General features: G+C 38.3%; 1 protein-coding gene across 1 annotated transcript; it reads right to left on the reverse strand.

Moving 5' to 3' along the window:
- Window positions 1–1,426: 1,426 nt before the first annotated feature.
- On the reverse strand, window positions 1,427–13,249 carry LOC146513828 (SWI/SNF-related matrix-associated actin-dependent regulator of chromatin subfamily B member 1-like). The gene is made up of 9 exons (XM_085167645.1): window positions 11,786–13,249; window positions 9,858–9,969; window positions 9,007–9,115; window positions 8,648–8,785; window positions 5,937–6,064; window positions 5,689–5,855; window positions 4,768–4,958; window positions 4,541–4,672; window positions 1,427–3,365 (listed from the first exon to the last, which is right to left on the reverse strand). Exons 1-9 carry the CDS (start codon window positions 11,873–11,875, stop codon window positions 3,326–3,328), a joined length of 1,107 nt encoding a protein of 368 aa, XP_085023771.1. The 5' UTR covers window positions 11,876–13,249; the 3' UTR covers window positions 1,427–3,325.
- Between the last annotated feature and the right edge of the window lie 108 nt (window positions 13,250–13,357).

Genomic DNA, 13,357 nt, shown 5'->3' on the forward strand with positions numbered 1-13,357 from the left:
ACATCTCCTGTTGTCCGGCCTGCAGGTATCAGGCTGTTGTTCTCCTTTATCTCATAGTGGACAGAAATTATTTTTGGAGTGGCACAAATGATTTGTGTGGCATCAAATTTGACGCAGAACAGCTGATTGTTCTGTAAATAGTTTGAAATGTTTATTTAAAAAAACGCATTGGCTGCATTTTAGATAAACAGCTGCAAAAAACTTTGTTGTTTGCATAACTCAGTTACCTTTTTGAAGAAGTAACTATATAATTAATTGCCCAACATTGGTCATTAAATACTGTATTTTGCAGACAGAGAGTTACAGGACTCTCTCCCAGACCACAGACTCCTACTCATAATACAAGTCAGAGCTTTATTATAAAAAAAAAAAAGAAAGAAAGTTTTGTTTTCAAAATTGGAGTTCAAGTTAGCAAGCATGAACAAGATTCTTTTTAAATTTTCATTGTAAGTGGGCTAAAGCAGTTAATTAAAAGTAGTCCGACATAAATGTAAATGCTGTAATTTGATTATTTTAATAAACCATGTAACTTGGATGGATTCGATGCTGGCATGACCACAGTGCACACGTCTGCTGTTGCTCACAAGAGACCGCTCAGGGAGTTTGTATGTTCGCTCATACACATGAAAAAATAGAGGGAACATTGATGTGGACATGTGACATGATCTGTTATTTATGCAGCGATACAAATGTTTTAATAACGAAGAACATTAAAACAATACTGTTGGCCACATGTCGGCAAAATTTAGTGGTGTTAGTACTTAACGCGGTTCAGGTTCTACTTGGTTTTAAACCCTTTAAAATATACGGCGTTCAATGGTTAACTTTAATCTTACAGAGAATGTGATGAGTTTTTCGACAATTAAAGTCAGTGGTATATCCACAAACAGAACAAGCTGAAATGTAGACAGGTTGTGAATGCTGCCTGGATTTCAGTCCCGAATATGCACGGTACAACCAGGATTCATAGCACTGTTAATTTTAGCTCGATTACTGCGCTGGCTGTTCCGTGGTGTCAAGCCAAACGGACTTTAACGTTTGTTTTAACAAGCTGATGGTTCACTCGTTAAGCTGAAAGAAAGGTGCTTTATTCATAGAAGTCAAACATGTGGTCACTGTACCAGCTGGGATCTTATTTAGTACTGCTAATAACACAAACAGAAAATACTCCTGTTACCGTTTTGTTATAGTCTATACACCTGAGACTGTCACCTTTCTGTCTGTCCTGCTCTTTTCCCTTCTCTCTCATTGTTTCATAAAAGCATGAACATGAATTTATAAGTTACACTTGTGTTTGAATCCTGCAGCTTATCATACATTCACTTTCCATGTGTGAGAACTTCAAGTGTCCAGAGTCAGGATAGATTGAGGGACCCACTGCTGCAGATCACTGTTCCGGAGAACTTTCACAAAATACACTCTACAGTTTATTACTGTAACTGAGTTTAATTCAGATCAGTTCAGCTTAAATTTATTTCTTATATTTCACATATTGTTGATTCTTCTAAATGAGTTAAATACTGCTTTTTGAAGGTTTGAGATCGAACTTCAAACAAAAGCTTGAAATATCTCACTTTGTTTATAAAACAAAAAGACAAACAAATGGTACTACTATATTTCAGTTCATGAAATGGTTAAAAATGTGACTTAAAGACAAACAGGTTAAAGCAGTAGGTTCCCAACAGGCATTTTTTTTTATTTTTCATAGGAAAAGCAAAATAAAAAGCAAAAAATTACTATAAAGCGACAGTAACTAAACAAATAAAAGAAAGAAGCAACAGTACATGTTAACATAATTCTTCAGAGTATATTCAAGTTGAAAATCATCACTTTATGATAGAAAATAAATATTTTCAACTTGTTTTCACTCCTCCATGCTAGCTGAAAAAGGAGGCTGCAGTGTCCCTCATGCACAGGGAACAGTATGAACCATCTAGGTTTCAGCATGCAGATGGCCACTAGTGCACAAAACTACAATCAGAACACAGTCTACATGCTAAAATCAATTCAACTCTCATTCACTGAAAGGACTTTACAGATCTGAGGCAGGGACGCTTTACCCTTTAAGTATTTCAATTTTTTTCCTTTTCAAAAATAAATTGTTGTTGACCTTCACCAACCTGTCAGCTCTTTGGGTCCTTCTACTATCGAGACTTCACACTTACAGGTTTTCCATGTTCCACTTCTGAACACACTTGTGGGACCATAAAAAGCCTGTGAGTACAAAATGTTAATGCAGAAATCCAGCAGATCCTTTCAAACTTCCCCAAAAGCCCTAAAACGTCATGGCTGCTTACTGCTCTCTATTTAAATGTTTGGCAATTCCTCTAATGCACAGATACATACAAAGGTGCATTATGACAAAGAATTGGGTCTGAACATCCATAAGTAAAAAAAATAAAATGAAAACAAACAAACAACAACAAAAAAACAACCCAAACATGGCTTGGTTGTCTTATAGCAATATAGATATTGAAAATTAAGGTGAATGGTAGAATGCTTTCAAATTAAAGGAGGAAACACCTCAAAGACAGACATTCCGATTTTTTAGCCAGGTTGAAAAAGGCAAAATCTCACTTGACTCATATTAATATGATTCAGTAAACAGTTTCTTTTGAAAAGTCTGAAACCATAAAAACCATCCTCTCTTGGCTATTTTTCTCTTGGGATCTATTCAAAAAACAGATAACATTCTTCTGCTGAAGGACTAATGGACTGACTGATCTTTCCATCTCCATAGTACATCAAGTCTCAGAAATCCAAATGTAGGCCATGTGACAGAAATGGTGACATGCCTTATTAAAAAGGGAAAAAACACAGTGTAATACTAATATCTAAGTAAGACAACTGCTGATGTAGATGATATTAGTTCCCTGTTAGAAACATGAAGATGTTCCACTTGTCCAAGTACATAAAGCTGTTCAGATCAGGTTGTCATTTCAGTAACCATTCACATAAATAAACTCAATACCATGTGCATTGACCTAATGTGAGCATCACTCTGTGTGTGTGTGTGTGTGTGTGTGTGTGTGTGTGTGTGTGTGTGTGTGTGTGTGTGTGTGTGTGTCTCAGACATCTGATTCAGTTCCTCTAGAGTAAACATTTGATACTTAGCAGTATGCTGCTGCCATGAGCAGAGTGAAACATATTGGTAGTGGTAGTCCATGTGTGCTGAGGAATGCAGTGTCCTTAATCACAGGCTGCCGCAGAACTGACCATATATACGTCTGTGTTCCAGATGCTACGTTGATGCTTTAAGGATGACTTATGTCCTTAGTTGTTTTAACGAGTAACAGGAGCCTCCTGACCAGCTTCACATTGCCTTCTACCAAGAGGGGGCGGTGTTGGCCAGTCGTCTCATACGCCTACAAAAACAGTTTATTTGAAGAAGAATTTTTTTTAAAACTGTAGGAATGATCAGAGATTTTACAAGCCTGATAACCCAGTACAAAGTATGATTTGGTCAAACTAAAAAAAGACATGCATAAGTTCTAGTGCCACAATACATACACACTGATCTTAATTATTGAGATGACACCATTAAACAATCAGTAAATTAGAAGTTTCAATGCCTGGCTCCTCCAGTCTGCAAGATACTGCAAGAGTGTGAATGTTAGATAGAAAGCACGTCAGTGTATGCTTGTATGCATGAATGACTGATGCATGTTGCATTAAGTGCTCAGAGTAGAAAAGCAGCATATAGGAACTTATAAGGAGTTCATTTTATATACTGGCCCAAACTATGTAAATATTTTTATTTTTTTTATTAGTCCTTCATTTATCCAGGTAAAAAAATCTCATTGAGATTAAAAATCTCATTTCCAAGAGAGACCTGGCATATTAACAGTTAAAACCACTCCCATTGCAAGGAAATTAAAATTCACAATGACTATATCATCCATATCATGTCTTTGCAATAGATGATGCAAGAATTATGGCTTCTGAAAAAGAGGTTTCAAAACACTACTGTGTAAATGACTCTACACTACTGATTATAGATTATTTCATGAGAAAAAAAAATTTACTATTTAAATTAATATGTAAGGATGGACAGACAAGTCAAAAACAATGCATCCAGCCAAGGCTGCCCAAGGTGTGGAATACTGAAAATGGTGGCTAGAGCCTTCCATTACTTCAATGATGGAATAAGAGGAATAATGAAGCTTTTATGAAGAGCGTGAGACGGGTGAGATGCACTGTTGTTGAAGATCAGAGATTTTTAGAACGTCTCTGCAGGGAAACATTGTTAAGCTGATTTTGATATTGCACTATTAACACTCAGAGTTGAACCAGTTCTGCTCAGCTGCTCTGAAAATAAAGCCTCGATATTACATTTCATCATGAGTTCATCAACCATGTTCTGAAGCGTAGATTAATTAACATGTACAACATGTACACTTTGAATTTGTGACTCTGCCCATTTATGGAATCTTTTTTTTTTTTTAATTACTAACCTATTTAGTGGCACCATATGACTGTCAGTCTGATAAAAGTCAATGGAGCAGATAATAACTATATTAAATGCATCTGACTGTGTCACCTTGTGTTTCTGTCTTGGTCTCTGATCTTCTTCTCCATTTCAGCATCTGTCAGGGTCTCCAACAGGGGGCACCACTGGTCTGCATCACCTGTGTTGCGAATGGCAATCTCTACTGTGGGTAGTGGGTTCTCACTGGACACATTCCAAGTATGAGAGTAAAAAATGAGTGCACCATAACACACCAAGATTCACACAGTCATTCTCAAAGGCTTATTACAGTGACTTACCTGAAAGCATAGGTCCTCTGGTGCCAGCTGAGCTGACCACGGATGCTGTAGGCAATAGTGGTGACAAACTCCCCGCCGAGACCCAGCTCAGAGCACAGCTTCAATGCAAATGACTCTGGAGAGTTCTCCCTCTCTGACATGTCCCACTCAAACTGGTCCACCAGAGAGATGTTCCCTACATGGATGTTCAGCTGTGGGACATACGAAATTTTCATATACCAACCTATTATAGACGTATTTCTGTTCAACACTGCCAAGATTTGTTTACATTATACATGCTTCCCTTAGGCAGGCATTTTCATAGCTATGCAGATGATACACATGTCTATCTATCCATGAAGCCAGATGAGACACAACAAATAGCTTAACTGCAGGAATATCTTCAAGACAAAGACCTGGATAACCTCTAATTTCCTGCTTCTAAATTCAGATAAAACTGAGATAATTGTACTCAGCCTTAAAAATCTTAGAAATATGGTATCTAAATAGATGCTTGTGTACGATGGCATTATCTTGACCTCCAGTAACACTGTAAGAAATCTTAGAGTCATTTTGATCAGGATATGTCCTTCAATGTGCTTTTTAGTTACTATTAATCCTTTCAGTGTAATTTTTGTCCTGTCATCACCCCCAACTGGTCTTTACAGACCCCACTGTTGTGCTTGGCCAAAGGGGGGTCATTTGATTGCTTTGGCATGCATACTGCATTATTATGGGGTCTTTGCCTTACATAGTAAAGTGCCTTGATGTAACTGCTATGATTTGGTGCTGTATAAATAAAATTGAATTAAATCAAATCAGGTTAAGATATACATCATTGATCATGGCTGATAAATTTGTCTAAAATAACTTAACATTTTCTTGCTAGACATGTCATTTCTTGACTTCCTGTTAAAATTGTTACTTTGGTGCAGCACCTACCTTGATGATGACTCTCTGGTCTGCCTGGTCTTCTAAGAGGCTGTCAGTGGGGTAAGACTCAATCTGCTGACGAATAGCTGATGCGATGGCTGGGACAAAAGCCAGAGGATTCAAGTCGAGGTCATCACACAAAATCTCAGCAAACATCTCTGGGGTCATAAGTTTTTCTAAGGAAAAAGCAGGTAATTAAACACAAAATAGCACCAGATGCTGCAGATATTTTCAAAGTAGTAGACGTGTATAAGTACCATTCATATTCCATGTGAAGGTATCCCGTAGTTTCTGCCCATCTATCTCCATGTCTAGACGAACAGGGACCAGTGCCTCTATCTGGGCTGCATTCTCATGGATTACTGCAGGGTCGTGGTCATCAAAACTAGGCGAGATGCATACAATCTGATGTTGCATTATTCTTGTTTCACTCAAAATTGTCAACTCTAATCCAAATTAAAATTCTACACAGAGCTCACATATCACTTTCTCAAGGTCATAGATACAATTCAGACCTTTCTCCGCTGTGCTCTAAATGTAAAATAGAGGTGGGCAACCTCACGCATTGTCTATGGTCCTGCAGGAAAATACAACAATTTTGGTTCGTTATAAAATGTGAACTGGATAAGATCTTCTCTACTGACACTGAATGCAATCCATTGCGCATGCTACTCGGAGCGGCAAATGACAAAAATCAGAGGGAAGTTTGGAAAGCAGCTTTACAGGCTGCTAACATTCTGTGCAAGGAAATGTGTCCTTTTGAACTGGATCACGGGCACGGGCCCATCTAAGACTCAATGGCAGCAAAAGGTACTGGAATATGCGTTGTAAGACTTCCTAACATGCAAGTTACATAGTAGGGACCATAGGTTTCATAAAATATGGGACCTATTTATGCTGTACGCCGGTTTGGATATTGCTGCTATTTTCTCACGGGCCCTTGTATAATATAAGCATGCCAATGCTACTTTACATATGACTATTGCTATCTCATAATCAAAGTATATGGATTTTCTATTTATTTACTTGTATTCTTAAGCCAGGTTGCCTGTTTTGTTCTGTATTGTTGGTAACATGGTAACATGACTTTGTAACATTCACATTCTGATGAGGACACTGGGAGCAAGGATACTTGCCAAATGATACTTTGGCATCCATACTAGAGCAGCCAAGAATTGAATCAACAACCTTCCAACTGGCAGATGACCTAATCAACTGCCTGAGCCACAGCCACCCTAGTGTGACCAATGCTATCTACCAAGAGCTGAGCAAATTACTGAATAAAAGTGAAATTACTGAAGGAAAACTACTAGACTATGTACAAAAAAAAAAAAGACTATCCAAATGAGCAAGTGAGTAAAGACAATCAATGTTGTTGATATAAAAAGTAAACAACTGATGGAGACTGTGTGGGATCTTGAAAGCTGAGGTAGCTGTTCTCTAAATAAATGTGAGCAGGATTCATCAAGAGTGGCTTTACTACAAGCAAATCCAGAAAGACCTGAAACAGATGTAACAGCTGGCCAATAGAATAAGTAGAACAACACAAAACATTTACTGTCAGATGGTGATTGATCCAAATATTAATTTTAATTTTTAATATTATATTAATTTCACTTGTCACTTAAATTGGCAGGAATCTTTTGTGTTGGCCCCAGGTTAGCTGCCAAACAGCCCTGACTGCTCAAGGCATCAACTCCACTAGACCCTTGAAGGTGTGCTCTGGTATTTGGCACCAAGATGTTAGCAAGAGATTTATTCAGTTCTGTACGCTGTCTGGGGCCTGCGTGGATCAGACTTGTTTGTCCAGCATATCCCACATATGCTGATTGCTGTGCATCTTTGCTTTGTGGCAGAGGACATTACTCGGCTGAAAGAGGCCACAGCCATCAGCAAATACCATTTCCGTGACAGGATCTACATGGTCTGCAACAATGCTTAGGTAGGTGGTACATGTGAAAGTAACATCCACATTGATGGCAGGACTCAAGATTTCAAAGCAGATCATTGTCCAAAGCATCATATTGCCTCCATGGGCTCACCTTCTTCCAGTAGTGCATCCTGGTGCTAGGTGTTTCCCAGGTAAGATGCACACTCATCTAGTGTAATGTAAAAAAAAAAACAAACATGTAGTTTATCAGACCAGGCCACCTTCTTCCATTGCTCTGTGATCAAGTTCTGATGCTCACACACCCATTATTGGTGCTCTTGGTAGTTGACATGGGCATCCTGGCTGATCTGAATGCTATGCAGCCCCATATACAACAAAGTGTGGGACACTGTGTACCTTTCTATCATAACCAGCATTAAAATTTTTCAGATATTTGATTTACTGTTGTTAATAAAACTGTCTGTTGGACTGAACCACATGGCCCAGCTTTCTCTCTCCATATGCATCAAGGAGCTTTAATGACTCTGTCACTGGTTCATCACTGGTCCTTTCTTAGACACAGACCACTGCAGACTGGGAACACCCCACAAGAGCTGCAGTTATGTAGATGCTCTCGCCTAGTCTTCTAGCCATCACAATTTGGCCAGCCAAGCCATCAAACTTGTTGAAAGACACTTGCCCATTTTAAGGACAAATCGTTCACTCGCTCCCACCCACTAACAGGTGCCACGACGAAGGGTGTTATTCACTTCACATGTCAGTGATCATATTATTATGCCTGATTTCTGTATGTACTACAGACTATGCTGAGAAGTTCAAAAACAATGTAGTCGGATAAATTCTACTAGATAAGCTATGAAATATGATCATTTTAATGGTCATTGGTGAGTTGTAGTTGCTGACAAAAGAAAAAAAAAATGAACGCATCAGTCTTTAAAGGCCCAGGATTGTGTTGTTGAATTATATTACATGATGGTGTGTCATTGCTAACCTTAACTCTGACATGAACAAGCAGAATACATACAGTAGTAATAAGTCCACAAAACACATGAGAATGGGAACAAACAGCCTCCATACCAAAGAGGGAAGGTCCTCTTCTTGTCACGGCCCATCCGGTTCCGGTTGATGGTGGTGGAGCAAGGCACAGCATCCAGATGGTGAGAGCTGTTGGGCAGTGTGGGAACCCACTGACTACTTCTCTTTGCCTTTTGCTCCCTTTACAAGAAGAATAAACAAACATCTTCTGTCTCAACCATGATCAGCAATAAGGGATTTCATCACTTAGAATTACAGACTTATCAAAGCTCTCTTGAAGCTTTGCTAAAATGTAAAAAAACAAAACAAAAAACTCCATTCATCTATGCAACCAACAAAACTGAGTGAGTCATGAGTTGATGTCATCATATAACTGGGGTCTGCATTCATCAGCAGATTACCTGAGGTAAGCAGGGGGCTCTGTGTTGATAGACACTGCTTTGTATTTCTCATCATTTCCATCAAAGATCTCTTCACACTCTGAAGCCTTCAGCAGAGTAACACTGGTGGCTGTAAATGAACAATTGTCCAGAGAACAAAGACACATGTTTTACAGTAGCTTTTTTTTTTTTTTTTTGGGGGGGGGGGGGGGGGGGGGGTAATATTTGTTTGCAGCAAGAAGTTCAGCTCAACACCAAAATTAAAGACATTTCCTATAAATTTTACTTTAAAAAGGAAAAAGTTTTTACTATTGCACTTTAATTAAAAAAATATTAAAGTACACAAGCAATATTGTATACTTTTTGTTCTTACCGTTTTTTTAATTTTTTGTAAGTACACTATATTAAAAGGATTTTATTTCAGTTACAGGAAATGTTTTTGGATTTTTTTAAGTTTACTTTTAGTTATCTGTAACAACACTGACAGTCACATCAATCTGTAAAGGTAAAGTCTCAAGATACATGATGTTATTGATAGTCCAGTAATAAACTCAGGCATAATATTGTTTAAATACTTGAAATGTTTGCAGTTTTTGCCATCTAACGGACTTAAGTCCATTTTGAAGGTAAATGTACTTTTTATTTCTGCACAGCTGAGTGTACTGCTTACATTTCTCCATATCATTTTGAGTAATTGATTGAAAGTAGGACTTGAGTATTTTTTTGTTGTGGTAGTGTCTGAGGCTCAAACTGCCTTCATGTCTGCAGAAGATTTTGTGGATAGGAAATTCTATACAACCCTGGGAGTAGTCCAAATCATGTTAATATCCACAGTAACCCCTTACCCTGCACACATACAAAAAGCCACTCACCATGTGATGATGCTACAATTTTCTTTCTCTCCTCCACAGAGGCCAGCCTCCTCCATAAAGATGGATATCTTTTATAAAGGGAGCCTCTGAACATCCGCAGATAGTTTCCAACCTTGAACAGCAAAGTGCATGTGTTTTTCCAATCCACAGTGAAACAAATGTTAAAAACAAAGAACCAAAGAAACAGATAACAGCACCTGTCATAACTGCAGTTCTATCAAAAGAACCATTTCATTTTTTGTTTATAGTGATTTAGCTGTAATTGTTCTTCCATGTTCTTAAATGCAGATCCAGAGCTGCTGGCTAGATGATGCTAGCATGCTAACGAGCGCCACCAATGCCTCAATAAACAAAGAAGCATGTGAAACGAAGAGCGGGGTGTACACTCAGTCAAACAAGCTGCTACCAAAGCTCTAATTGTGCCGTTCAAAACCAGTAAAAACTAACCTCAGCGTCTGCAGTTTTGCTGTAACTTCGTATTCTCTACTCATTAACTTGGGTTACTGCAGTTAGTTGAAATGGGTTATGTTAAAATAAAGTAAGACTGGAAAAAAATATCTTTCTGATTTGTGTAACATGCTTAAGTGACGCAGCTTGAGCCATCTGTCATTATTATTAAGACCGTTTTGATGTCACTTTTGCACTGCTCAAAAGGTAGTCACAAGATATCAATCAATCAGTGTGACGCTATGAAGACACTGTGGACCCAAATCTCTCAGGAATGTTTCCAGTTCCTTGTTAAATATGTGAAACAGAACTAAATCAGTTGGGGATAGACTTTAGCCCAAACAAACTGGATAATCTGAAGAAAATGGATATTGTCTTAACTATTAGCACACTAAAGATGCAAATCATTCATTAAGAAAAACAAATGTTTCCAAACCACCTTGCAAATGTTAATAAACATTAGGACTGCTTTTCATTGTCATGCCAACTAATTTGAAAGCTATCAAACATTTCAATCACTGTTTGTAGAAACAAAAGGAGCTGCACCAGTTGTAAGCATGGCACAGTCCTGGCTTTGAAATACCATCCAAAACTCTGTCTTATCTTATCTTGATCTGTCTTATTTCCAAACTAGTCTTCTGCTTTAAAAACGAAAAACAAAACACACACACACACTTTTTTCAACCAGGTGTGAAAATAAACCCCGCTTCTCTTCTTGTAAGCAAAAATGTGGACATGAGAGTATCAGACCCTTTAGCCCGCACATGCATACAGTAATTTACCAAGAAGAAACTCCTAACAAGACAACACCAGGACTAGAAGCTATAGCAGCTCATGGCATAACCTCCAAACAGCTGAGGTAGGATGTGACATTCGAAGGTGCCACAGCTCAGTATTGATGCCATGTTTTGAGCTAACTGTCAATCAAATTTTAAGATCCTAAGATTGGTGCCTCCAAAATGCTGCTGTGGTGAAAAATTTAGCTGAACTCTGCAAAGGGTGATTGCAAAAAATACCTTTAAGGTCTTCCAAACAGTGCTAGCCCGCACAGTGCAGTGGACAACTATACGTTTTTATTCACCTTTTTTACCAAGTGGGTTGTGTTTGTCGACTCAAGCAGTGCAAAAGTGACATCAAAACGTTCAGAATAATAATGGCAGACGGCTCAAGCTTAGTTGAAATGGGTTATGTTAAAATAAAGTAACTGCAGTAACCCAAGTTAACGAGTGGGGAATACCAAGTTACAACAAAACGACAGAAGCTGAGGTTAGTTTTTACTGGTTTTGAACGGCACAATTAGAGCTTTGGTAGCAGCTTGTTTGACTGACTACACCCCGCTCTTCGTTTCACATGCTTCTTTGTTTATTGAGGCATCAGTGGCGCTCGTTAGCATGCTAGCATCATCTAGCCAGCAGAAAGGATAACTGCAGCAAGCATAAGAGATTTAGGCCCCGGAAGTTTGTGTACAGACCGCCACATACCTCCGACCCCACCATGTAAAAGTCTCCATCTTGTTCGAGCTGAAATTTTACCGGCTTCTGGCCAAACGTTTTACTGAGAGCTAATTGCATCTTTACGCAGTCACTATACTGCTAATTATTTGAGTAGCCTTTCTTGAGGTGCGTTCGCAGCCTGAGTTGAAAATGGGAAATCCGATATCGTCCCTTCAAATAGGTTTTGCTTACTTAAACCAATTAGGAGCATGTCTGCTCACCAAGTATAAAACGACATAAAGATTATCCACAAAAAATTGAAAACTACAGCAATTTCTGTACCAGTCCCTATTTAGATGGATTAAATGAGGACATTCAAATTTAGAAGAATTTTTCCCGAAAAGTCTAAACGCTTCATGGGATGCTACTCTCTTTCTGTCCTCGTTCAAAGTGGATGAACAATTTCCAGTGCTCATTACCGCCCCTACTGTTCTACATTAAAAATTAGATTTAACTCCGCCAGCTGCAGAGGTTATCTGCGATGTCCATATTATTGTAGAGTTCTCACAATTCCTTATGAAACTAATGCAGCGGTCCCCAACCTTTTTTGCGCCACGGACCGGTTTATGTCCGATAATATTTTCACGGACCGGCCTTTAAGGTGTCGCGGATAAATACAACAAAATAAAACCAGTACCGGTACCAAAAAAAGATTTATTCATAACACACGGGAAAAGACCCAGGGAAACCGAGTTAATGATTTTAAAAAAAATGCTAAAAACTGATAAAACCTTGAAAAACATAAATTTCCCACCCGAGCCTCAACTCTCACGGTCCGGTACCAAACAACTCATGGACCGGTACCAGCTTGGGGGTTGGGGACTGCTGATCTAATGCAAACGGCACATAGGTCTTCTAGATATTGGATCAAAATACACACACAGAGTGCGCCAAATAACCGAGATTAGCCCAAGTATTCATAAATCCATTTTTTAGGCACATGAAAGATTCTTTCTACTCCAGTAAGTCTACTATAAAAATGGATTGTGTATTACAGATATGTTTAAAGCTATCTCAATCAAATTAAATATGACAATAGTGCAGAAAACACCAATATTCCAGAAGTGCGTACAAGGAACAAAATTTACATATTTGTCTTTCTGGAACATTTAAAAAAAAAAAACCTATCTGCCATTTGAATTTTCAAAAAGTCAAAATTTTGTTTTGCTACCAATAAGGCAAGAAAAACTAAGTGTTCTTGTAAAAAGATATTGCTTAATAATAACTGACTGCATAAATGCCTGGAGGCGTTTTCAAATGGCTAGCTTTGACATGCCATTACCAACCACTTTACACTTATAACAGATTCAGCAAATCTAACATGACATTGAAATGTCTGCCTTTAGGCTCAAGATAGCTTGCTAACCCATTATTCTCACTTTGCGCCACACCTTCATGGGCTATGAAATCAAAAACAGTGAAAATCCTTACATCTCCGTCTCTAACAATAAGACAAGTTACAAGAGTCTTTCAACTGACATGTTGCATTTTTACACTCAGAATTAGTAAGAACATCTTTGGTTTCAAGCGAAAACTAAAACATTTCAAAGAGATGAAACC

The sequence above is a fragment of the Neolamprologus multifasciatus genome, chromosome 7 (genome assembly GCF_963576455.1).
Source record: "Neolamprologus multifasciatus chromosome 7, fNeoMul1.2, whole genome shotgun sequence".
NCBI lineage: Eukaryota > Metazoa > Chordata > Actinopteri > Cichliformes > Cichlidae > Neolamprologus > Neolamprologus multifasciatus.